Here is a 26,348-nt window from a genome sequence, read left to right on the forward strand (position 1 = left end):
AAATATTGTATGACATCACTTGTATGTGGAATCTAAAAAATGACACAAATGAACTTACTTACAGAACAAAAACAGACTCACAGACATAGGAAACAAACTTATGGTTACCAGAGAGGAAGCGTGGGAGGGGTAAATTAAGAGTTTGAGAGTAACAGATACAAATTGCTATATACAGGATGGATAAACAACAAGGTCCTACTGTAGAGCACAGGGAACTATATTCAATAGCTTGTAATAGCCTATAATGAAAAAGAATATCTAGACATTTACAACTGAATCACTTTGCTGTACACCAGAAATTAACACAACATTGTAAATCAAGTACACTTTAATTTAAAAACACCCGATTATTAATAATATTCCATTAGTGACACTTTCCTGCACGTACAGGGAGAACTATGAACTATATTCAGTATCTTGTAACCTACGGTGAAAAATAAGAGAACGAACGTATGTTTAAAAAAATTTTAATGTAAAAGTCACGTAACATAAAATTCACCATTTTAGACAATACAGCTCAGGGATAGAGCATGTGCTTAGCATGTACGAGATCCTGGGTTCAGTCCGCAATACCTCACCATTTAAACTATTTTAAAGTGCAGAATTAAGTGTCTTACAGAAAAGTCAAAATGTGCAATCATTACCTTGTGGGGTCATTTAAAAAAAGTAACCTTGGGTTCCAAGCATACTTGGCACAAGAGGTTTGCAGTGGTCTATTCTAAGGGCAAGCTTCAGTTGACTTCCAGTGAGCCAGGCAAAAAAAAAAAAAAGAACATTTGTGTCAGTCACTAACCAGGACTGTATGGCATCAAATCTAAGCTGCCCTTCTGATAAGACACATACTGGGCTCTACTTGATTCTCGTGTCCTACAGGGTGTCCCCCAGGGTGAACCACCATCACCCTAATTCCAGCCAATTCCCACACCAGACCCCACCATTTCAAGCTGTGGGAAGTTTGCTGAGAAACCATCGTTTTTAGGTGACTGGCAAAGGAGGAAGTGGCATTTGTGTTTTATGCTTCAGGTCTACGTGTTGCTAAAAGGATAATATTTCCTCCTTCTCTTGAAACGTGGCTTCCTCTTCTGTGACAGTGAGGAGGGTTTAGCATTTGTCAGAGTGGGTAGAGCTGATTACAGCGCCGGGGTGTGTGTTAGCTGACGACTTGGCGAGCAGCAGCTGGCGCGGTCAGATGGATTAAATGAAGAGGGTTTCATGAAGAGACCATCTAAGTGTGGGCAGGTAAAAGTGGTTCCGGACCCAATTCCAATGTGTGTGGCTTTCACAAAACAATTCTCTGACACCAACAGGGTGTCCAACAATTCAACTCAGTTGTGACACTCTCCACCCAGAGGTAGCACCACAGGTTAGAGGCTTGGTCCCACAAGACTGCCTCTCAGCCCCTGACCAGCTTCAGATGCCAATCACAAGCCCCAGTGTCCCCTGTGCGTCTGTCCCACTGGCTGTAGACCAGAGGTTCCAACTTCTCTCTCCTCGAGTTCCATTAGTTTGCTCGAGCTGCTCACAGAACTCAAGACAACATTTTACTTACTAGAGTACCAGCTTATTATAAAAGGATACAACTGAGCAACAGTGAGATGGAAGAGATGCGTGGCTCAGAGTATGAGGAAGCAGCATGGAGTCGCTGTGCCCTCTCCAGGCACGCCGCTCTCCCCAGATCTCCGGTGCTCACCAACCCGGAAGCTCTCTGACCCCTATCCTTTTGGGTTCTCATAGAGGCTTCAATACACAGACACGACAATTAGATCATTGGCCATTGGTGATTGATCTGACCTCCAGCCCCTCCCCCTTCCCTGGAAATCAGGGGGTGGGGCTGAAAGTTGCAACCCTTTAATTACGTGGTTGGCCCCCTGGCAACCAGCCCCCATCCTTAGGTGCTTTCCAAAAGTCACCTCTTTAACATAAACCCAGTTGTGTTTATGGAAACCCATGGAAAGGGGCTTGTTATGAATAGCAAGACACCGGTTCACCTCTATGGCTCTGAAGTGGTTTCAGGAACCGAAGACAAGATGTTTTAACACAAGACGGTTTCCTCACTCATCACTCAGGAAATCCATGGGTTTTTTTTGGAACTCTGTGCCAGAAATAAGGTGAAGCCCAAATACATATTTCTTACTATAAAACACAATATCCCCAGCAGGTTTAAGGGAAACCAGTAAACAAGTTTTGGCCATTCCTGAAAAAACCTTTCTTGCTGGTAAAATGATTGGCAGTTTTATTTGAAGGTGTGCAGGGTGATAAGGCTATCTTCACCAAGGTATAGAAGCAAGCCAAGGGGCCAGTCACTAGGTGTGTGTCTGGACTTGTCAAGCCAGGAGGTGTTTGCCGTGTTTGTGCTGGACCTTATAAAAGAGTCTTTTAACGTGGGTGAGAAGGCAATTTCAGGACCCCTCGCTAATGGGACCAGTCAAGAATTTTACCAGCCAAGTAGATGAATGTAATTGTATTGGGTGACCCTGTCTCAAAGATCAGGAATTATTTTCCCAAGGTGGTGAGCCGAGAAGTGATAGGGTCATAGGGAACTGGGTAAATACAGGATTGATCGCACTCTGGACTTCAACCCTCTCCCTAACAAGTTCATCACGTTAAAGGAGCCTTCTCAAAACTGGATCCACCTTCTTGACATAGATGGTGGTTGGCACTCGCCGTTACCAGGTTTTCCCCACTGGCCACCATCAACATCTCCAAATTCATTTTTGAGGTGCTTTAATACGCTCCACACTGGTGATGTACTATTTAAATGGCTCAAATGAAAAGAGAACAAATGGACCCTGCATTGTGCAAACTCTCCAACCAATGCCCCCAGCCGTCACATCCACCCACAAGACTCCTTGAGAAACTTGAGTTCAAGATAAGAAGCCGTGCACTTCCTTTTTCTGGTTGTTGTTCACTCTGAGGAGCTGCCAGACGGGGTGACAAGCCAAGGGCTTTTCGTCTTGTGGGTAAGGAGGAACTGGTTTTGTGTCTTTCCACGGAAAATAGAAAATGTTTTGCTTGTGACCTTGGGTCTAGAAAAATATCCTGGCTCTGGAAAGGTTTTCAAGGCTACCTTGTTACATGTACAAGGCTGCTTTGTTTCTTGAAAGCTTCTCTAGGGGCATCTGCCTCATGTTCATTTTCCCATCTCCGCTTGGGCAAGGGCTGTGTGTGTTGCATGGCGGGGTAGAACATACTGGGATGCTTAGGCGCACTCAAAAGAGGTGGTGAATTGAATTGTAAGGGGTTTGAAGAGAACTGAAACAGGAAAGTTTCAAGAACAGAGTCTGAAGCAAATGCTGGTTTGTGAAGCTTGGTTCATTCTTCTCTCTGTCTCTCTCTGTCTCTGTGATGTAAAATGTATTTCTTCCAGTGGGTCATGGTAAAAAAAAAAAAAAAAGAAGACCCCCAAATCAGCATTGCTAGATGTACGAAATAAATCAGGCACAAGGACAAATGCTATAGGATCTCACTCATGTGGAAGCTACACTAATCAAAGGCACAGAAGCGGAGAGCAGAATGGTGGATTCCAGGGACTGGGGAGAAAGGAACAGAGGAAGTGAGGTCAAAGGGTTATGAAGTTTCAGTTACACAAAACGGATCGGTTCTGGAGATGTGTGATACAGAAGTGCCTGCAGCTAACAATACTGTATTGTGTGCTTAAAATTCCCTAAGAGTGTGGATCTTCTGTTAACACACACACACACACACACACACACACACACACACACACACACACACACACACACACACACACACCATACAGGGGCAGGAGGAAGTCCTGAGAGGTGATGGATATGTTCATGGTCTTGATGCAGTGATGGCTTCATGAGTATATAGCTCTTCCCAAACTCAACGGGTTGTATACACAAAATATATACAGATTTTTCCACGCCACCCATAGCTCAGTAAAGTGGTCCAAAAAACCAAAAAACCTAACTCAGCATTGCCAGGGGTCTCAGCTGTGCTGAAAACATTATCACTTCTTTTACATAAAATACTCACTTCAGTTAAACTGGTTTCAAATGAGTCCTCAAAAAAATTACCCCTATTTAGACTGGGTTTCTTTATGTTGGGAGATTGCACAGTGCATTTTAGAGTAGGTTTTTGGAAGGGAGGATCAGTGCGAATGAAAAAGGGAAATGAATTCTGGGGGAAGAGAAAGCATCAGGAAATAGCCAAGTGTAACTCCTCAGAGATTCCAACACACAGGACTGAATTTTCAATCAGGCAAATCCTGTCTGCTGCAGAGATTGCAAGCAGTCTTTGTGGCCCGCTGGCTCTGCATTTAGGGGAAAAGTGGATCTGAATGTCTTCAGGCGAAGCCCAGGGTCTCCACATCTCCACTGTCTCCTGACTCGCCTCAAATTCCCCGGTGGCCTCCCTTACTTATATTACAAGTTTAGATCTAGGGGGCAGTGGGGTTTGGGATCTTGGTGCAGGAGTTATGTGTGGTCTTTGGACTCAGACTGACTTTTTCCAAGTCTTAGCTTTGCATTTTATGAGTAACACCACTTTGAGCCAGTGGTATAACTGAGCCCTTATGTCTTCATCTGAAAAATGGGAGGATAATTATAAGATCTACATCATAGGGTGGCTGTGAGCTTTCAATGAGATAGTACTGTCAAGGCATTTAGTTGGGTGCTTGACACACCATAGAAGTTCCGTAAGTGTTTTTAGGAACTGATAATAGAAAGGTTGAGAGAACTGTCTGCAGCAAAATTTGATCTACATACTAGATACCAGTGTGTGAGTCACAAATGTGTGACTAGCCCATTGAGGGCCATCAGAAATAAGAGACTTTTTCTGGGATGGGACTTCTCAGACCACTGCTTTGTTCCTGTGGGGGCTTCATGGGGCTCTTACTAATTCTCATCACCACTGGGTAATGGATATGTCCTTAGCAAGCAGAGGCCTGGTTATACATAACGGGAGTCACGGAAGAGGCATGAGAGCTCTCCATGACCACCATCATCACTGCTACCTCCACCACCACCATCACTACCACCACCATCCCCATCACCACCACCATCACCACAACCACCATCATGACCGTGACTACCACCACCATCACCGTTACTATCGCATCCACCATAATTACCACCATCACCATCATCAAAACCATTCCCTTTGCTGTCACTACTTCCAAGTACATTACTTTCACCATTACCACCATCATCATCTTTATCCCCATGATTAATATCACCACCACCACCACCACCATTACCGCCATCATCTTATCCTGTTCTCATCGGTTAACTTTATTCAGCACCTGCCCCGGGCCAGGCAGGTGTTGCATGATCTGAAAGGTTATTTCACTGAGTCAGCACAATTCTGTGAAGTATACGCTCTTCCTTTGCTCCAGTTTGCAGATGAGAAAAACTGAGGCTCAGAGGCATGGTCCTTACACCAGAGTCACTGAACTAGTAACTGAAGATTTGCAATTCAAACTCGGGGTTTCCTGGGCACAAGTTATGTCATCTAACTGTGCATGGCCAGCATCTAACTGTGGATGAGGCATTGAGAGAGAACTGCTCCACAGTCTGGCCTTAAAGGATTCCAAACGAAGAGATCAAAGCAGAATGGAGATATAAAAACAGCAGAGAAAAGGCAAGGAGCTGCCAGAGAGAAGCCAATTTTTAAAGCCATTTTGTTTTCCCTTCGATTAAAATATTTTGATTAAAATTTTATCATTGTTTTCTTATTGCTAAAGTAATGTATAAAATTTAGAATTACAGTTAAATAAAAAAGAAATTTAAAATCACTCACAATGCCATTTCCTATTCACATTTATAGTTCCTTTAAATGTAATATTATATATTTTGCTCTACTACCTGCTTTTATCTTCGTGCCGTATCACAGTCACTTTCCATGTTATTTTAATAGCCTCCTGCAGCGTCATTTTTTAGTATAATATTGAATTATTTGCATTACACATTGTTAAATACTGTCTTTCTTCTTACTTACATTTTATGAACTATTTTCTTCAAATTCTTTAGATATATCTTCCCAATTGATGCCTTTATCATCCTTTGAGCATTATGTACTGTCTTTCTTTGTCTCTTGTAATAGTCTTTATTTTATGATCTATTTTATATGATATAAGTATTGCTACTCCAGCTTTTTGTTTGTTTGTTTTTGGTTTCCATTTGCATGGAATATCTTTTTCCATCCCCTACTTTCAGCCTGCATGTGTCTCCAGCCCTGAAGTGTGTCTCTTGTAAACAGCATATATATGGGTCTTGTTTTTGTATCCATTCAGCCAGTCTATGTCTTTTGGTTGGAGCGTTTAATCCATTTACATTGAAGGTAATTATTGATACATATGTTCTTATTGCCATTTTGTTAATTGTTTTGGGTTTGTTTTTGTAAGTCTTTTTTCCCCTCTCTTTCTTCTTTTTGCTCTCTTTTCTTGTGGTTTGAAGACTAGAGAAGTTCCTTTAACATTTATTGAAAGCTGGTTTGGTGGTGCTGAATTCTTTTAGCTTTTGTTCATCTGCAGAGCTTTTAATTTCTCCATCAAATCTGAATGAGAGCCTTGCTGGATAGAATATTCTTGGTTGTAAGTTTTTCCCTTTCATCACTTTAAATATATCGTGCCACTCCCTTCTGGCCTGTAGAGGTTCTGCTGAAAAATCAGCTGATACCTTATGGGAGGTCCGTTGCATGTTATTTGTTGCTTTTCTCTTGCTTATTTTAATATTTTCTCCTTATCCTTAATTTTTTGTCACTTTGATCACTACGTGCCTTAGTGTGTTCCTCTTTGGGTTGATCGTGTGTGGAACTCGCTGCGGGTAACTTTGTCATCACTGGCACCACTTTTTGAGTGGTTTAACAGAGCATATTACAGAGTACATTGTGTTTGCTAATATGCACTGGAAGTTCTTACACAGTGTTGTTTTTTGTTGTTGTTGTTGTTGTTGTTGTTACTGGAAGAAACTGGATAGTTTGTCCTGTGGAGTTTCTTACCGTCTGGATCTTGCTGATTCTAATAGTCCAGGATTTCAAATTCTAGCAGAATATTCCATCGGAGGCATGTACTCTTTCCCACTTGTTGGGTGGTAACACTTTCTTCCTATAAGCCACCTGCTCTGATCATCCTTGCCGAATCTTTCCTTGAGATAATTTCCCAGAAGTGGAATCATTGAGTCAACAGATGGGCAGAAATGGAAGAGTTTTGGTAAACACCAGTCACCTGGCTTCTCAACTTTGTGGCCATCAGAAATTGATTCTCATGGGGCTGATTCATTCCAGGAGCACTTGCCACACCTTGCGTGAGAACATTTCTCAGATCCAGCTCATGGTTCCTGGAATCTCAACTGCTATGGGAAACAGGTGCCTGTCCCTGCTCTTAGGTGAGTGGAACCAAGAATTCCCCTCTCTTCTCCCTGTGCCCTGGATATCCAATTCCGGCTTTGGTTGCTCTCTCAAATTTGGCACTTTCTCCAGATAGTACTGTGCACACATATCCTATGAGAAACTCTTATATTGAGTCTCTAAGTTGCTCTCTCTCAAGGCAGAATGGAGACAAAGACTTGGGTGTAAGTAACTTACTGGGGAGGGAGAGGGGGATGTCAAAGAGGGAAGGGAGAAGAGTGAATGAAAGGAGGGCTAATGAGGGGTTACCACTGTCTGTAACTGGCACTCAAATCCTACTGGGGACCCTTCCGATATGTGAGGTGACTTAGAAGGGCAAGGAGCCCTGATCCTGGACCACTTGACCTTGTCACAGGCTGCAGGAAAATGCCATTTTCTAGAGTAAAGCAGTGAGTTATCTGAATGCATAGGAAAGCTCTCTGGGATAGGCTCAGGGGACACGTCAACCGTCTGCTATGCTGACTGACCACCAAGTGGGTCCATGCCACGGCTTAGTACATTACAGTGACCTGGACCTACCCATCCTTCTGCTCTGGGCTTGAGGGTCCTCAAGGTCATAAAAATACCCTCAGAGGACTTGAACACAGACTAGAAGTCTTGTCAGGAGTTGGGTGCAGAACCTCTTATAGCTGTAATCAGATGCAGCTCACGTTCCAATAGTGTAAGATGCCCTCCTGTGACTCTAGTGTTTCTAGCCTGCCAGGAGGAACCCACAGTGAAGCCAGCACACGGATGACTTGGCAGGAGACAAAGCCCCCAACTCACTCAGGTTTCAGCCAAGCAGAGCCTCAGGGCATCCCCCATCTGCACCATCCCCCCTCTCTCTGTTCCAGGTCTCAGTGTCCTGCTGGCTCTGTCAGGATCAGAAGCAAAGAATTCCGGAGGTGAGTTTACTCGTTGTGAGTTGGGATGTGGAACCTGCCTCCAGGGGAGAGCAGGAGCCCTTCTGGAGAGAACACCCAACCTCTGCTACTCTCTGCCAATTCCTTGGGGCGCCCAAGCACTGTTACCCTTTCTTCATCATCAATGTCACCACCCCCATTTATTAGCTCTTGCATTGCACTGGGATCAGTGCTGAGCAAATTACATGCACCATTGCATTAAATCGTACTGACGTTCCTTCAAAGGAGGTTCTGACGTTAACCCCGCTGGACCAATGGCCCTGTAGAGAAGTAGCTGGTTCAAGGTCATAAGGCTGGTGGACATTGGACTATCCCCTTTCCTTCCCCAAAGCCCACCTTTCAACTCATGTTGGGAGGTACCTTTGCCTTTATCCCATTTCATGGGTTGGGTCTCCCCAGAAGCAGATTCTGAGATCAGGACGTGAGAACAAGTCATTTACCTGGAAGGCAATTCCCAGGAAGCACCAGCTCGGAGGGGAAAATTACAGGCAGAGGTGGGGCGTCAATGCAGGACCCGCTGTCAAGCAAGTGGCACGTGGTGACCGGAGCTCGCTGCCCTGGAGACTGCTGGACAGACCAAGGACAGTGCAGCTCAGTGGATAAGGAGGCTGTTTTCTTACTGTTTATTTTTTAAAATGGCTGTACAAGACACATCACACAAAATTTGCCATTTTAACCACTTTAGGTGAGCGTGAAGCACATTCACATGGCTGTGTAACCACCACCGTCGTCCATCCACAGAACCTTCCTCCTCTTGCCAGACGTAAACGCTGCGCCCATTAAATAATGAATCCCCATTCCTCCTCCCAACAGCCCCCAAACCTACCATTCTGCTTTCTGTCTCTATGAATGTGGCTGCTCTAGGTACCTCATATAAGTGGAATCACACAGCAGTTGTCTTTAGTGATGAGCTGATTCACTTATAAAAACGTCTTCAAGGTTCGCCCATATTGTAACATGTCAGAATCTCCTTCCTTGTTAAGCCTGGATAGTGTCCCATTGTGTGAATGGACCACATTTTATTTACCCATTCCTCCACTGATGGAAACTTTGGTTGCTTCTGCCTTTTCGGCTTTTGTAAGTAGTCCTGCTGTGAACATAGGTAAATATCTGTCTTCAAGACCCTGCTTTCAATTTCTTGGACTATGTACCAGGAGTGGAACTGCTGGATCCCATGGTAATTCTAATTTAAAAAAATTTGGTTTACAAATTGCCACACAGGTTTCCACAACAGTTGCACCATTTTACATCACTACCAGCAGTGCACTAGTACAATTTCTGTACATCCTGCCAACACGTATTATTCTCTGTCTATTTTTGATAATAAGAAAGATGTTTTTTTTTCAATCCACTGTCATTTAATACATCCAGTCAGTCATTGATCGAGGGAGCTGCTCCTGGGGGAAGAAGGCATTGCTAACCTGCCATGTGGTGAGCAAAGAGGATGCTGGCGGCCAGAGAAAACCCTCGGTAGAGAAACACAGGTGCCGGCAGTTGGAAGTTGTACTGTCAGGCAAATGCGGTGTTGGTGGCAGAGGTGGGATAAGGGTGGGGCACTGCGAGCATCTGTGTTCAGCAGTAAGATGGGTGCGAAAGGGGTGCCAACAGAGCTATTCCCAGGAGGACGTTGTTCCAACCACAGCATAAGGAACATCATAGGTGTTCAATGAATATTTCTTGAATGAATGAATGAGCAAATGAACAAATGGATCCCATGTTCAATTGCAGCTTTCTGTCCGCCGTGCCCAGAAAATGCCGACTGCTACAACAGCACCCACTGTACATGCAAAGGTGGATTTCAGTCCACTTCTGGGAGGAGATACTTCAAGCCCAATGAGAAATGTGAAGGTAAAAAGCAGTCCACACTCACCTTGGAGTTTGGAAAGGGTCAGGGACATCCTTCCTGGCCCCAAATACTGTGTTTCATAGGGGTGCTGGTATTGTAAAGATGCAAAAATATTACAAGATGAAAAAGTCAGGGCTGCCTCAGTGGCCTTAGGGAAGTCCCTAGCCCTTGTCTCCTTCTCACTCTCATCTTAGTACTGGCTTGATGATCCCTGATACTGGCTTGGTTTTTCTTGAGAGGAAAGCGGAGTTCCCAGGACCCTGGGCTCTTGAAGGCTGAAGCGCTGATTTTTTGTTTTTTGTTTGTTTGCTTGTCTGGGAATTCCACAAGGGCAGGGATCTTATCTGTTTTGTTTATTGCTGTACGCCTAAGACAGAGAATCATGTCACAGAGCAGATACCCTACAAATGTGTGTTCACCAAGAGAAAAAAATGAATAAATTATCTTGGCACTCCATGTCCTCCATGATCTGGTCCCACTTTTCACTACTCCCATCTGCTTGAGCCAAAATCCTTTTTCATCTCCAAAATTCTAAAGGTCTATTTGAATACCAAGGGAAGTACCACTCCTGAGCATCTAATTGCTGGAACTGGGTATCTGATTGATGGAGTTGTAGTGTCAGTTCAGAAGGTGAAGCAGAAAAGAGTAAAGCATTTAGGATTTATTTTATTTCATTTCACTTCATTGTTTTTTTAGTTTTTGTGGGGGGAGGGTAGGAAATCAGATTGATTGATTGATTGATTGATTGATTGATTGATTGATTGATTTTTAGAGGAGGCACTGGAGGTTGAACCCAGGACCCTGTGCATGCTAAGCACACACTCTGCCACTGAGCTACACCCTCCCCCTCAGTTCATTTTTATTGTGACAAAATATACATAACTTACAGTTTACCATTTTAGCCATTTTTAGGTGTGTCTTTCAGTGGTACTAAGTACATTCCCATTGCTGTGCAACCATCGTCACCATCCATCCACAGAATTTTTTCATTATCCTAAACTGAAACTGTATTCATCAGGGACTAACTCCTCCCAGTCCTTAGCAACCACCATTCCTGCCTCTGTTAATATGACTCCCATAGGGACCTCCTATAAGCAGAGTCATACAATACTACATTTATTTATTTAAAAATTTTTTAATTGTAAAATATGCATAACATAAAATTTACCATTATAACCATTTCTAAGTGAACCATTCATTATTATGAGGTACATTTACTCATTTTTATGCCATTATCACCACCATCCATCTCCAGAACTTTTCTATTTCCTTTTTTTTTCCCCCGCTGGGGGAAGTAGTTAGGTTTATTTATTTACTTTTTTTTTTTTTTTTTTTTGATGGAGGTACTGGGGATTGAACCCAGGACCTCATGCATGCTAGGCATGTGCTCTACCACTGAGCTACACCCTCCTGCCTTCCAGAACTTTTCTCATCTTGCAAAACTGAAACTCTGTCCCCATTCAACATTCACTTCCCACTGCCCTTCCCCCAGCCCCTGGTACCCACCACCCTACTTTCCATCTCTGTTAGTTTGACTGTTCCAGAGACTGCATATAAGTGGAATCATGCAATGTTGGTTGTATTTATTTTTTTAACTTTTTGTTTTGAACTGTGTTTTTTAATTGATTTAATAAACTGTGTGATTCAAGCATTAAAAAAAACCAAGCCTCTATCCTTACTGCAGTGTTTTGACTTGCCACCATTGTTGTATTCCAAAGCCCCACGTATACGCGGGTGGGTCTACTTCTGGATTAGTTGGTCTGTTCCACAAGTCTATTCATGCACCAGCAACTCATAGTTTTATTGAAGTTTTATAGTGTGATTTAATGTTTGGTAAGGTCAGTCCTCATCTGGTAGTTTTTCTGATTATTCGTGTATGATAATATCAAGGCATCTCTCTCCATAAAATACATGTAGAAATTTTTTTTTGTCGGGTCGTATTGGCTTTATCAATTAACTTAAGGAGAACCCACATCTTTATAATACCGAGTCATCTTAACCAAGAAGAGACATCCTGGGTACGTCTCTGGCTGATGTTGGATAGTAGAGACGTCACAGGCAAGGGAAGGTGGTATGGTTTTATGAGAATAGAAAATGACATTTTCTCTTGATTCACAGATATTGATGAGTGTGAGACTGGACTGGCAAAGTGCCAACAGAAGGCATATTGCAGAAATCAAATTGGAAGTTACTACTGCAGCTGTGTTCCAGATTTTCCCATCTTCAACTGGGTGGCTAGCATCGTTAAACTGAATCATGACAAATGTTATGGTAAGAACCTCCGAATACTCTCGCCGCCATGAAGAGGGAGGCAGGGGGAGAGCTTTTGAGAGTTCTGCCAATTTCAGGTCAGGGTAAGAGAGCAGAGATCTGCCCTGGCTTCTGTCACCCTTCAAGCCACTGTTGTCCTTGGTAATCTTTTCCTGAGAGATCTCATTCAAGCCCATGGCACCGACACCCATCTCCATGTAGATGCCTTACAAATTTCTGTCTCCTGCCCGGACCTCTTTCCTGGCCTTCCTAAACGACACTTCTAATTTTCTGCTGGGCTTCTCTACATGTTCCTCTCTGACTCTCGTTAAGTTCAGTTTCTGCGTCTGCCTGCCTGCCTGCATACTAACACCTGTGACTTCCTGCCGGGACCTCTGCTTCCAATCCAATGCCAAGGGTTGATCTAGTGTTCCTCTTTCCTTATTTGTAGCTCCTTTCTCCAACACTGAGAAACCTGGTTCTCACTGTCCAACCTGTGTATTAATTTGCTCATTCCTAGTATAATTCCAAGTTTTGAGTTAGATGGATTGGATTTAATTTTTGGCCCTACCACCTACCAGCTGCATTTTGGGCGATGACTTAACTTCTGTATGCTCCATCTGTAAGTGAGAATGCTAACAGTGTCTGCTGTATTGGTTATGGGTTGTGATGTAACAAATTACCCTGGCGCCAGTGGCTTTAAACAACATACAGTTGAATCTTGAACAATGTAGGGGTTGGGGCACTGGCTTTCTGCACAGTTGAAAAATCTGTGTGTAACTTGACAGTTAGCACTCCTATCCATGGTTCCACATCTGCAGATTCAAACAACCATGGATTGTGTAGGTCTTCCATACATATTTGTTGAAAAAAGTCTGTGTTTAAGTGAACCCATGTGGTTTAAACCCGTGTTGTTCAAGGGTCAACTGTATATTTGACCTGCATATTTTACAGAGTCTCACAGCTTCTGTAGACCAGGAAACGAGGTATGGCTTACCTGGGTTCAGGGTTTCTCACAGCTGCAAAGTGTTGGCTGGGGATGCAGTCTGATCTGAAGGCTTGATGTGGGGGCAGATCTACTTCCAAGCTCACTCACATGGTTGCTGGCAGGATTATGTTCTTTGAAAGCTATTGGCCTAAAGACCTCAGCCCCTTTCTGGCGGTTGGTGAGAGGCTGCTCTCGAGTTCTTACACAGGTGGGCTTCTCTAGTTTGCTGTATTACAGCTAGCGCAAGAGAATAGCCACACAGAGACTGTAAGCAAAACAGAAGTCAGTTTTTTTTTAACCTAGTCTTGGAAGTCACATCCTCTCACTTTTGCTGCATTCCGTTCATTGGAAATGAATCACTGGGTCCAGTTAGGAGGGGAAGATTACACAAGGGTGTGAATAAAAGGGTGTGAGGTAGGGATTGTTGAGACTCATTTCAGAAACCTGCTCATCTCAGGCTGTAATGGGTGGAACGTCACCCCCTGGCCCGATTCCTGTCCACCTGGAGCAGGTGAACGAGGTCCTATTTGGTGACAGAGTCTTTGCAGACAGAGCCAAATCAAGACGAGGTCATGCTGGATGCAGTTGAACCGAGCCCAGTAAGCCTGATGTCCTTATGTGAAGGGGAAATGTGGGCATCGAGACATAGAAAGACGTGCTGAGCCAAAAGCAGAGGCTGGAGTTACAGCGCTGTCAGCCAGGGACACTGGAGACGGCTGGCAAGCCCCTGAAGCCGAAAGAAACAGAGAAGGGTCTTCCCCAGAGGTGGCGGGGGGACCACAGCCGTGCTGACATCTCGATCTTGGACTTTCAGCCTCCAGAATCTTGAAAGAACCCACTTCTGTTTTTTTAAGCCACCCGGTCTGTGATACTTTGTCTCTGCAGTCCTGGGAAGCGAATACACCCCACTTGCGATGATTAAGGCAGGCAGGAGAATTAGCACAGTGCCGGGAACCTAGGGGAGCGCGATAAATATTAGCTATTATGCTATGCATATCTTGGTTCTAGAATCTTCTGTGTTCCTTTAAATGAGATAGCGGATAAGAAGGCACTTTAAATACCATGCTGTTGAGGGGAGCGTTTAGATCAATGGTAGAGCGCATGCTTAGCACGCACGAGGTCCTGGGTTCAATCCCCGGTACCTCTGTTAATAAACAAAAATCAAACAGACAAACCTAATTACCTCCTCCCCCAAAATAAATAAAATCAGAAGTTGGAAAAAATAAGTACCATGCTGTGCAGACAACAGCAGGCATTATTGCTGCCTGTATCTTATTATGTCAGTTAACACTCATTCCTTTGGGACACCTTCTCTGTGCCCCCAGTGTGACCCTTTTCAGTATGTTCCCAACTCATCTCATCCTATTTATTAAGAACATGTTGACTCTTGCAATAACTTAATTATTTATTTGTCATTATTTGCTTGGTGACTTTCCCACCTGACCGCAAACTCCACAAGGAAACACCTTTTGTCTCTTTATTAACTTACATCCATAAGATTTAGCCTGGCTTTTGTAGGTGCTCCATAAATACTATCAACTGAATTGTTTAGTTGGAAACTCCATCCTAATTCCTTTTAAACTTCTACTGTGGAAGGCATTTGGGCCTTCCTAAAGGGGAGTTAGGAGACGGTGTGGACACCTCGGGGAAACAGCCAACGCGAGGATGGTTGGAAGAAGGATGTGTATCCGGGCGTGTTGTCTGTTATAGTCCGTTGAACTGCTGATTTTCTTTCCCAGAGGATGCTGGTGAGCAGCCACCGCTACCAGGGAAGGTTTGGGTGAGTAAGGTGTCGCCTAGGTTTGGAAAACAGCCGATCAGTCTTACTATGTCATTCTCCTGCTGAAATACTACCATGGCCCCCTCTGGCTTACAGCACACAGCACTCCTCACCCAGGAGTGATCTTGTCCTCTATCCCAGGGGACAAATGGCAATGTCTGGGGATATTTTGAGTTGTCACAACTAGGGTGCTACTGGTATCTAGTGTGTAGAGACCAAGGATGCTGTTAAACATCCTACAATGCGCTGGGCAGGCTCCCGTGACCATTATCTGGTCTCAGATGTCAGTAGAGAAACCCTGGGGAAGGGTTTAAATGCCTCAGCTGTCATTCAAACACCGGTATCTAGAGCTGTGTTCCACCCCCTCTCTCCATCACCACTTCCAACGCACTCTTTGCAGGTTCCAGACAGCTCACCCTTTAAGCCTTCCTGTTCTCATAAACACAATGGACTGGTGATACACCCTTATGGGCTGTGTGTCATAGACGAGAAAGTACATATCCGCTTGATAGCACAGAGCCCAGCGGCACCTTAATACATGCTATTGCCTTCTGGGCTCACCCAGCCACGTTTAATGTGTCTTCCTGCTTTCTTTAGTTTCAACGAGTCTGCTTAATTAGCTTTTTTCTTTGAAAGGAAATTCTAAGGAACAATGGCAGCAAAAAACACATTGCAGAAAAGGCTACCCAACTTCTTCAACAAATAGAATTGCTCATATGGAATAAGAGTTTTGTTTCTCCCGGAAAGCATGAAAATGCTACGCTTGACATAGGTAAGAAACAGTCAGCATCTTCCTTATGCCCCGAAAAGTGTTTGAGGGTGATCTTCCATCAGACCTTGTGTTTATATATTTATATGACATGGAGAGAGTTCACCCAGGGGATTCTTCCCAAATGCAGATCTGCTTCTAAGTGATGATTTCCTTGGAAAACTTCTATTTTTTATTTTTAAATTAAAAAATTTGAAATGTAGTGGATTTACAATATTGTGTTAGTTTCAGGTGTACAGTGTAGTGACGGGTTTTTTTTTTTGGCAGATTATATTCTGTTATAGGTTATTACAAGATATTGGGGGTAATTCCGTGTGCTATGCAGTAAATCCTTGTTGCTTATTTATTTTATGTATAGTAATTTGTTAATCCCATATTCCTGATCTGCCCCTCCCTGTCCCTTTGGTAACCATAAGTTTATGTTCTGTGTCTGTGAGTCTGTTTCTGCTTTGTATTCAGATTCATGTGTATTAATTTTTAGATTTCACATATAAGTAATATTATATAGTATTTGTTTTTCTCTGTCTGACTGATTTTACTAAGCATTATATTCCCTAGGTCCATCCATGTTGCTGCAAATGACAAATTTCATTCTTTTCATGGCTGAGTAATATGCCACTGTATACCACATCTTAAGCCAATTGTCTGTTGATGGGCACTTGGGTTGTTTCCATGTCTTGGCTATTGTAAATAGTGCTGCTGCAAACATTGGGCTGTATGTGCCTTTTCAAAGTAGAGTCTTTTTTCCAGATGTATACCCAGGGGTGGAATTACTGGGTCATATGGTAGCTCCACTGCTAGTATTTTAAGGAAATTTCATACTGTTTCTGGGACACCTTTAAATGCTTAGCTTTTCTTTCTTAAAAATTAAGTTCTCCCCTCCCCAGACACTCCATTACACATTATTTTTTTTTTAATTTTTGCCCTTTAAATATTCTATGGTAAAGGCTGAGTTTGCCTACCCTAGCTCCAGCTCTGGGAAGCCTGGCCATCTCCTCTCTCCCCCTGAGCTGTGTGGCCAGTGCAGGATACTCATATCATGTTAACCACTTCATCTCCCTTGGCCAGAAAGGAGAGAGTAGTACCATCTGGTCTACCTTGCCTGCAGTAAATGAAATCACCAGTAGGGGGTCTTCCAAAGAAGGGTGATCTTCAGCAAGTTTCTTAGGCAGGAGATGTGCCCGAAGCAGGACTCACTTTCTTACCGTTTTCAGTCTATGAAACCAAGAGGTGCAACGAGACAAGTGAGACTATTCTGGAGGCTGGAAATAACACGATGAATATCGACTGTTCTGCCGCCTTCAAAGGAGCCACAAGAGGTACTGTGTCTAAGACGGACTCTCTTGACCTCCAAATTCTAGGCACTGCTGTGTCATTTCTGGGTGGCTGGGCCAAGAGATGGGGCTTCTAAAGGTTTCAAGGTAAGGAGATGCTGTGTGGTGGAATTAAAAGGTCTACCTTGACCAGTAACCAGGCAATTTGGAGGACACACTTGTGACAAACACACAGGTTCAGACAGAGATCCCTTGATATGCTTCCTTAAAAGGGAGGGGCTGGTGCATGCTGTTTCCACGTGATGATCCAAAAAAACTCCCTCTTGATGGTGGCAGATGACTGTCGCCTTAAACACTCTTTCCCTGGGGAAGCATTTTATGATCCCTCTATTTAAAATAGCCATCCAGTCTTCCTCTATCCTGCAGGTTGGCAAACTTCTTTTTGTAAAAGGACTAGGTAATAAATATTTTTGATTTTTCGGCCAGATGCTTTTTATTATACCTACTCCACTCCGACATTATAGTGTGAAAGCAGCCATAGATGACACATAAATGAAGGGACCCGGCTACGCGCCAATAAAACTTGATGTGCAAGAACACGTGGTAGGCGGGATTTGACCCCCAGGCCATAGTTTGCCACCCCTGCTGTATTCCATCACTTTATTTAAGTCTCTGCATCACATCCACACTATGCGATCTTTTTCTAATTCATTTATTTGCTTGTCCATCTCTCCCACTACAACATCGGCTCTCTGATACAGGGACTCTTTTTTCCCCTGTCATGTTACAAAGTCTGGCACATGGTAGTTGCTCAGCAAATATTTGATGAATAAATAAATTAATTCATGCATGAAAAATATTTTAAAGAGAAAGACCCAGTTGCCTTGAGAGTGTCTTCACTACCACTGCAGTTCCTCTGGAAACATTCCTGGCTACTGATTGATCTTCACTCTTTACTGTGAGCTTTAGAATATCAGAGGGGGAAGGAAAAGATCTTAAAAGCAGTTGATTTTTTTTAGCGGAGCAAATAAAAGTGCAGGTGGCAAGTGTCTCTGGGTAAACCTGAGATGGTGGCACATGAGTGACTGCAGCTGAGGAAACACTGCAGCGCGCTGTGCATTGAACTTCTGGGACTTAATTATTCTTGCGTGAAGGAGGGGACGGGAAGAGGATGGGAGGGAGATAGAGGGAGAGAAAAAGAAACAGAGGCAGATAGAGACACAGAGAGGTAGAGGAAGGGAGAGAGGGGAGGAAATTGAGAGAATGAATTAAATAGAGTGAGTCATCCTGCGAAATTTTCCATTAAGTTAGACACCCCAGAGTGAGCTTGAGATGGAAGAAGGGAATGTTTGGTTTCTTCATCCCACCTGAGTTTCACCTTCTGAGGATGAACATCTTGCCTCATGATTCTAATTTTGATGTCGAGGGCTCATATACATTTTTACCACACATCAATGGGATATTTTGAGTATAAATCCCTTATAATGTGTGGTGCATTATAATACATATTACACAGGCAAAACGCTACTCCCCAAGCCACATGTGATAGGTGAATTAGGCAGTGGAAGGGATTTCCAAGGAAGATTTTGGCTATACCTAACGTTTGCCGTATGACCCTCACACAAAACACTAGCGTACCCATTCCGCAAATTCTAGACACCCTATAAAATGATTTTTCTTCCATTTTCTCAGATAGCAATGTTGTTGCACTGATCACTTACCGGTCTCTTGGGAATATTCTAAATGGATCCTATTTTGGCAATAGAAGAGGGGCAAAGGGAGTCAAACTGAACTCTCAAGTGATGAGTGGCTCCATTGGTGTGAAGGAGAAAAAGGATCTATCTAAACCTGTGTTCCTGACCCTCCAACATACTCAGGTGAGCAAAACCTAGGCTAGTTCTGTGGGCATTACTTTGTGTGTGTGTGTGTGTGTGTGTGTGTGTGTGTGCGCGCGCGCATTACTTTAAGGGATGTATCACCACAGTCCTGGTAGGAAACTGAATTCTGTTCTGATCATTCAAAGAGAACCAACGGGAAATGTTGAGGTACTGTGGGAAACTATTATCACATTCAAACTTAAAATTGCAATGGAGGAATGAGCATTGCTGAGCCCAGGGCAGGCTGGAGGCATGGAAGAGGGATTGCCCTGGAGATGGAGGTAGCCTGCAGCAGAAAAGGAGTCTGGAAGAAATACACATTCTGCCTCTCCTATCATCCAATGTTCTCTCACCAGTTCCTCTCATTGGTCCTACCAATGACAAGCAGCGTGAGTCAGGTAGTTCATAAGGGTCAATCCTGGGAGATCTGAGATGACCAGAGATGGGCAGAATAAAGGCAGAATAAACCCCATGGTCAACATGTGCTATGAAACTCTTCCCCACAAGCATTCCAGAGGAGAGAATTTTCCCAGTCCAGGTTCCAACCCAGTGCATCCATGATTAGCCTGTAAAACCAGAAGGAGACCCGCTTTTATGCTATTCTCTTTCCAGCCTGGCGGTAGGAGGAAAAAACATCTCTGTGTCTACTGGAAAGGATCGGAGGAGGGAGGTAGCTGGTCGACAGAGGGATGCTCTCACTGGGGCAGCAACGAGTCTCACACCAAGTGCGCGTGCTCCCACCTCTCCAGCTTTGCTGTCCTCGTGGCTTTTGCTCCCAAGGTACCACGAATCATGGGCGCTTCCCGTGAACGTGTCTGTGTCCAGGAAGCTGTGAGGTCTTCCTCTCCATGTCTTAGAAAAAGACTGTAAGATAAGGAGTCAAGCAGAAGTAGCTTACTTGAGAGGTAATTCCAAGAAGTACCAGTAGGGGGCTGGGGAATGGACGGGAAAAGGACAGAAGCCAACGCAGAGAGCATTGCCAAGGCAGTTACCGCTTTGGGTAACCGAAGGTTACTTCCCTCTGGGGGATTCTTGGAGTCCACGCAGGAGACACACCTCAGACTCATCCTAACTGAACAGTGAGAAAGCTGAGGTATTTACACACCACCTCCCCTTCAGCCCTTTGCTGAAAGCTGCATCCAGGGGCTGTCCATTCTCCGACAGCTCATTCAGAGTGGCCAGAACGAGCTCAAGCTGACAGAGGAAGCCCTCAGACATTGAAAAGCGGGGTTGTCAGCTCCGACAGTGGGAAAGTTCAAGGTGATCTGAGATCAAAAACGCCTGTTACTCTGCTAGAGAGAGTTAGAGAAAGCCCCTCCGTAGAGAAGACGACTGACTATCATCAATGCAAGAGCCTAGCCCCCCGATCTTCCCAGATCCCAACCGTGTCTCAGATAACTCAGGATTAAAGAAATCTACCTAACTTCTTTCCCCATTTCCTTTTAGCACCCATTTATTGAGCATTTACTATAAGTCAACCATCATATTGCATATTTAAATGCACGGCTTCATTTTATTCATTCAACAAATTAATGAGTACCTACTATATCAGATGCCACCCTAGGCACTGTAGATACAGCAGAGAACAAGACAGATAAAGAAATCCCAGCCTTCATGAGATGACTTTTGAGTGCCGTTGCCCAAAAGGACCACCGGTCACATGTGGCTATTGAACACTTGAAATGTGACATGTGGGACTGAAGAACAAAACTAAATTTTACTTAATTGTAACTTATTTAAATTAAGAAGCAGTGCAAAATATTTTTGCATTAAACTCAACTTTACTGTTTGACCACGTTTTACTTTAACCATTGAAAGCAGAGCATCTGAGCTGAGAAGCACTCAGTGTAAAATATACACTGAATTTCTAAGGCTTAATATGGAAAAAAAAGGATATCAAATATCTCATTAATAATTATTTTGCATTTAACAACAAGGTCTCACTGTATAGCACAGGGAACTATATTTAATGGTTTGTAGTAACCTTGAATGAAAAAGAAAAAAAATATATATATATAACTAAATTGCTATGTTGTACACCAGAAATTAATACAGCATTGTAAATCAACTATACTTCAGTTTAAAAAAATAATTGTTTTACATTGACTGTAGTTTGAACTGATTATACTTTGTTATATTATTATATTAATTATATTACATTCAACACATTGAACTCAGTCTTTTGAACATATACTATTAAATTAATTTGGCATGTTTCTTTTTACATTTTCAAAAATATGGCTACCAGAAAATTTAAAATTGTGCATGTGGCTCACCTATTTCTTTTCTTTTAAAAAATATTTATTTATTTAGTTTTTTGGGGGGTTGTTACTAGGTTTATTTATTTATTTAATGGAAGCAGTGGAGATTGAACCCAGGGCCTCGTGCATGCTAAGCATGTGCTCCACCACTTGAGCTCTGCCCATGTGGCTCACCTACTTCTATTGGACACTGCTGGCTTTAGTTTTTAAACAGCCCTGTGTGATAAATGCTATCGCTGCCCCTATTTTGAAGAAGGGATCACCAGATCTCAGTGAGATTAAGCCACTTGTTTGGGAGACTGAACTGGGAAGCCCATCTGATGCTTCATCAGAATCATGACAATAGAACTGGAAATTATAATGGATTCCTCCTTTGGTGGCTCATAGGAAGATCCTGTGCTGACTGTGATCACCTATGTGGGGCTGAGCCTCTCTTTGCTGTGCCTCCTCCTGGCAGCCCTCACCTTCCTCCTGTGCCGGCCCATCCAGAACACCAGCACCTCCCTGCACCTGCACCTCTCCATCTGCCTCTTCCTGGCCCACCTCCTCTTCCTCACAGGGATTAACCAAACTGAGCCTGAGGTAGGTGATTTAACCAAATTGCCTTGTTGTCATAATCCAATCTAGCCATCTTGATTTGAGGAAAGATGGGGAGAGAGGCAATGATCAGCAGTGATGGTGTAGGGGGAAAAAACAAGCATTTCCATTTCAACTCTCCTCCTATATAACTTTGAACAAGACCTGTACTTTCTGAAGAGCCATTTAGCAAAGTGACTGAGCGTCAGACTGATGGTGTTAGATAGTGTTACAACAGCTGCTGTAACAAATAAACTCCAAAATCCCAGTAGTTTATCAAAAGAGTAGTTAATTTTTTCCATATGGATCAGTAGAGGGTAAACAAACAGGTTTGAAGGGTGTCTCTCCTCCAACTTCAGGCCAGTGGAGGCTCTTTTATCTTCCATGCACAGCTTCCAAGGTCATCCTGGGGTCCTTTCCATCTTGGCCAACTGGCCAAAGAGAAAAAACACGGTGGAGTCCTAGGAGAGAGATTTATATGGACCACCTCAGGAAGTGGTGCATGTCACTTCCTCTTAAATTCCACTGGCTAGAATTCAGTCACATGGTCACACCTAACTGCAAGGCATGCTGGAAAATGTAGTCTCTGGCTGGGAAGGCATGCCCTAGTGACAAATCTATATTCTAGAATTGGGGCTGGAAGGAGGCTTGAATTTTTGGTGGACGGTGGCTTTGCCACACTAATCTACCCGTGAATCTCAACTCTTCATCCTACTTGCTCTATGTTGTTGTTAAAGTAGTTTTCCCATTGAAAACTTCCTCTCCAAAACAGAAGCATTGTCATAGAGCTTTAGTAAGGACCTAGCAAGATAAAACATTGAAATCATCTGGATTAATCCCTCAGGGAATGTTACCTTTTATCTTCACCATGATCATGATCATCATCACATACAGGAAGATTTGGAACTAGATGTTCTCCAAGGCTCCTTTGAACCCTAAAACACTATCATCCCATAGTCTGAAGGTTATGAAAGCACAATAATTTTTTTGAGAGGCAGTATAGTGCTATGGTTATGAGTAATTATGGTCTCTGGAGATAGTTAGGGTTTCAAATCCATTTTTTTTTTTTTTTTACTAGCTGTGTGACCTTGGGGGAGATTTTAACCTCTCTGGGCCTCAGTTTGTTTATCTGAAAACAGGCAGAGGTTGTCAAACTACAGTGCTCAGACCCAGTCTGGCCCCTACCATCTGTTTTTATAAATAAACATTTACTGGAACCATGACCTCTGATGTCTGAAGGCTGGAGAAGATGGATGTCCCAGCTCAAACAGAGAGAGCAAATTCTCCCCCTCTCTAACTTTTTGTTATATTCAGGCCCTTAAGGATTGGATAATGCCCACCTTTACTGGTGAGGGTGATCTTTCTTAGTCTACTGATTAAAATGCTAATCTCTTCTGGAAACAGCCTCACAGACTTATCCAGAAATAATGTTTTACCAGCTATCTGGACATCCCTTAGCCCAGTCAAGCTGGCCCATAAAATTGACCATCATATCCACCCTAAAGGCTAGGTCAATAGAGTATTTATTTACTACCCTTGCCTATTATGGCTTTGTGAACTGCTTCATTTCTTGGCACTTCTGGCCTGCCCCATGCATGGGAAAAGCACATTTCAATGGCCAGTGAGAGCCCCCAGAAAATGTACTGCCTGTGGGCAAAAAGCCACAGGTGCTAGAACTGAAATCCCAGACCAGCATCCAGGAAATAACAAGTGCCAAGAATATAACCAGGGACAGACCACATCAGCTCCACACCCCTAACTCTTGCCTCTCTTCCAGGTGCTGTGCTCCGTCATTGCAGGTGTGCTGCACTACCTCTACTTGGCCTCCTTCACTTGGATGTTTCTCGAAGGGCTCCACCTCTTCCTCACTGTCAGGAACCTCAAGGTGGCCAACTACACCAGCGCAGGCAGATTCAAGAAGAGGTTCATGTACCCTTTCGGCTACAGGCTCCCAGCTCTGATTGTGGCTGTCTCTGCAATAGCAGGACACAAAAATTACGGAACGTATACTCAGTAAGCAAGATGAATTCATTTATGGTGGAAGTGGTGTCCATGGCCAATACATAATCCGAAACAATTTTTTTAAAAATAGATTTTCCAATTATGAATTATAGTTCCAACTAGTCCTTCCTTAAGCCTGAATTCTATTTTCTCTTGGAAATCCCTAGAGCAATATTTCTCAGCATCTTTGGGTTGGATCCTTTTGAGAATTTTGGTGAAATCCAGAGGCTATCTCCCCAGACAAATGTATGTACACACTAAATGTTGAAATATAACTTTGGGAAATTCAGGGATGAAAAAAGCAAATCCATGACCCCACGTTAAGAACCTGTGAGCTCTATGTTTTGTAGGATTCTGAACGAGTAGGTTGAATAGGTTGAGGTGAATCTCCAAAATATACAGAATAACAAAGTCTTGTGATGCATCAGAGATAGTGCTTCCTGTAGCTAGTGTCTCATCTCATTCTCTTCATTATCTTACAAAGTTGTCACTGTTCATTATCTCATGCACAGGAAATCTAGGGCTTAGTGTAACTATTCAAGCTAAAAAGAGAGTAAGTCAGAATTCCCAAGGCAGCATTCTGCAGGGCAATGTTTTGCTGCTTCACTAAAGAAGTTTTCAAAGCTCCACAAAGTTAGTTGAAGAGGTTAGTATTTTGGTAATGAGGCTTGAGTTCAGAAGCAGGTATGCCTGTGCTAAAACATGTGTGAGAATGTCCCTCTTTAAGTCCAAGAGATGCCCTGTCTCCAGCTTAAGCCCTCTGTCTAGCCAGATGATTCTGGCGATATAACGATGGGGTAGATCAGGGGTTGGCAAACTTTCTATAAAGGGCCAGATGGTAACTATTTTTGTTTTGCAAACCATTTGTGGCAATTACTCAACATTGCCCTTGTAGTGTGAAAGCATCCAAGTCATAGACAATATGTGAATGAATGGGTGTGGCTGTGATTCAGTAAATTTTTATTTACAAAAACAAGGGGTGGACTGGATTTGGCTTGTGGGCCATTGTTTGCAACTCTTGGAATATGTCTAAGTGTGGGAGGTTTTCTGCTGACTAAGTGTTGGCAATTGCTTGTTACTTTTACCAGCTTCATACCACTATGTCCCCTTTCAGAATAAATTATACCACCTTTGCAAACATAAACCATGATAGAATAAGAAATACTTGGTGACTAGAATACTTGGTACATGGACTATGCTTAATTATTAGTGTAGATAGTTTTTTGTAGCTATCGTTTGTTATTTTTACTCTTTTTTATTTTAGCAATCATTTATTATTAAGATACCTGCATTTATTGATCTTAACTCTGCCAGGAACTGTACTCAAAAACTGTATGAACATTATCTCACTTAATCTTTCCAACAAGACCTATATGAGAAAAACTTTGATAAAAGAAATCAAAGAAGATTCAAATAAATGAAGAGATAGTCTATGTTCATGGATAGGAGGACTCAATTTTGTCAAGAAATCAGTTTTTCCCAACTTGATCTATAGATTTAATGTGTTCCAAATCGAAATCCCAGAAAACTATTTTGCAGATATTGACAAACTGATGCTCATGTTTACGTGGAAAGGCAGATGACTCAGAATAGCTAACACAATGTTGAAGGAGAGAAACAGAGTCAGAGACCTGATACTTTCTGACTTAAAGGCTTGGTATATAACCATGGTAATTATTTAATCTTCCCAATACTTCTGGGGAAACTGAGGCTCAAAGCATACAGCTTGTATGAGATGAGGATCTATGTCTAATCCCATGGAAAATCCAAGTCTGAAATAAACAGCTGGACGTACTGCTCAGATATCACTACAGGAGCCTGAATTCAAGTCCTTTGCCGTCTCCTAAGGAGTAAGCAGCTAATGCTTATCTTTCTCTCAACAGCTGCTGGCTCAAGCTTGATAAAGGGTTCATCTGGAGCTTCACGGGGCCAGTGGCCCTCATTATCTTGGTAGGTGACCAGTGATATTTACTGGTGTGTCCAACCTGGGTCAGCCAAGCATAGAGGGTGTTTCTTATCTGTGAAGGTGGAAATGAGACGAAGATAAGGGAATATAGCTTAATGTGATCAACCCCTCTTACTGGAAATACTGTCTTCACATGTCTTTCCTCCTCTTCCCCCAGCCCACTGGTTACTTTGATATAAGATAACCCTCTGCAAGGGATTCTTTCAAAAATCTGGTACTTGTTCATTTAACAAAATTTAGTAATTCTTACTCTACATAGAGTGATGTTGTCCTGTCTGCCGGGAGCTTTCTGATTCCATCTGTTGTCCTGGTGTAAGTATGAATAGCATCCTTTTACTCTCAGGGCGTCCTGGCTTGAATGACAGGTATGTCGTTCTCATCGTCCATCGAGGGCCACAGGTTGTACGCGTGTGCTGTACCCAAGACCAGAGCCTGTGTCCGTATCATCCTTATGAAGCCTGCATCTTTTGGGAAAGGATTCTTAGGT

The 26,348-nt window shown here is 43.1% G+C and overlaps 1 protein-coding gene and 1 non-coding gene across 3 annotated transcripts in view; one reads left to right on the plus strand and one right to left on the minus strand.

Annotated features, from left to right (window-relative positions):
• The first annotated feature begins 465 nt into the window (after positions 1 to 465).
• LOC105087554 (putative adhesion G protein-coupled receptor E4P) overlaps positions 466 to 26,348 on the plus strand; it is a 32,048-nt gene continuing 6,165 nt past the window's right edge. Inside the window, exons 1-13 of one of the 2 annotated variants that reach the window (XM_064479814.1) lie at positions 466 to 2,960; positions 7,249 to 7,349; positions 8,205 to 8,255; positions 10,002 to 10,121; positions 12,238 to 12,390; positions 15,097 to 15,137; positions 15,774 to 15,909; positions 17,121 to 17,225; positions 18,873 to 19,057; positions 19,670 to 19,837; positions 21,706 to 21,900; positions 23,672 to 23,907; positions 25,779 to 25,845. In XM_064479814.1, the coding sequence (XP_064335884.1) occupies positions 7,295 to 7,349; positions 8,205 to 8,255; positions 10,002 to 10,121; positions 12,238 to 12,390; positions 15,097 to 15,137; positions 15,774 to 15,909; positions 17,121 to 17,225; positions 18,873 to 19,057; positions 19,670 to 19,837; positions 21,706 to 21,900; positions 23,672 to 23,907; positions 25,779 to 25,845 (1,512 nt within the window). In that variant the 5' untranslated portion in view covers positions 466 to 2,960; positions 7,249 to 7,294. The remainder of the gene's footprint in view (positions 2,961 to 7,248; positions 7,350 to 8,204; positions 8,256 to 10,001; positions 10,122 to 12,237; positions 12,391 to 15,096; positions 15,138 to 15,773; positions 15,910 to 17,120; positions 17,226 to 18,872; positions 19,058 to 19,669; positions 19,838 to 21,705; positions 21,901 to 23,671; positions 23,908 to 25,778; positions 25,846 to 26,348) is intronic. The other variant, XM_010978234.3, reaches the window with a different exon arrangement.
• TRNAA-AGC (transfer RNA alanine (anticodon AGC)) lies at positions 11,458 to 11,530 on the minus strand. The gene has a single exon. It is a non-coding gene; the product is annotated as a tRNA-Ala (tRNA).

The sequence above is a fragment of the Camelus dromedarius genome, chromosome 27, assembly GCF_036321535.1.
Source record: "Camelus dromedarius isolate mCamDro1 chromosome 27, mCamDro1.pat, whole genome shotgun sequence".
Lineage (NCBI taxonomy): Eukaryota > Metazoa > Chordata > Mammalia > Artiodactyla > Camelidae > Camelus > Camelus dromedarius.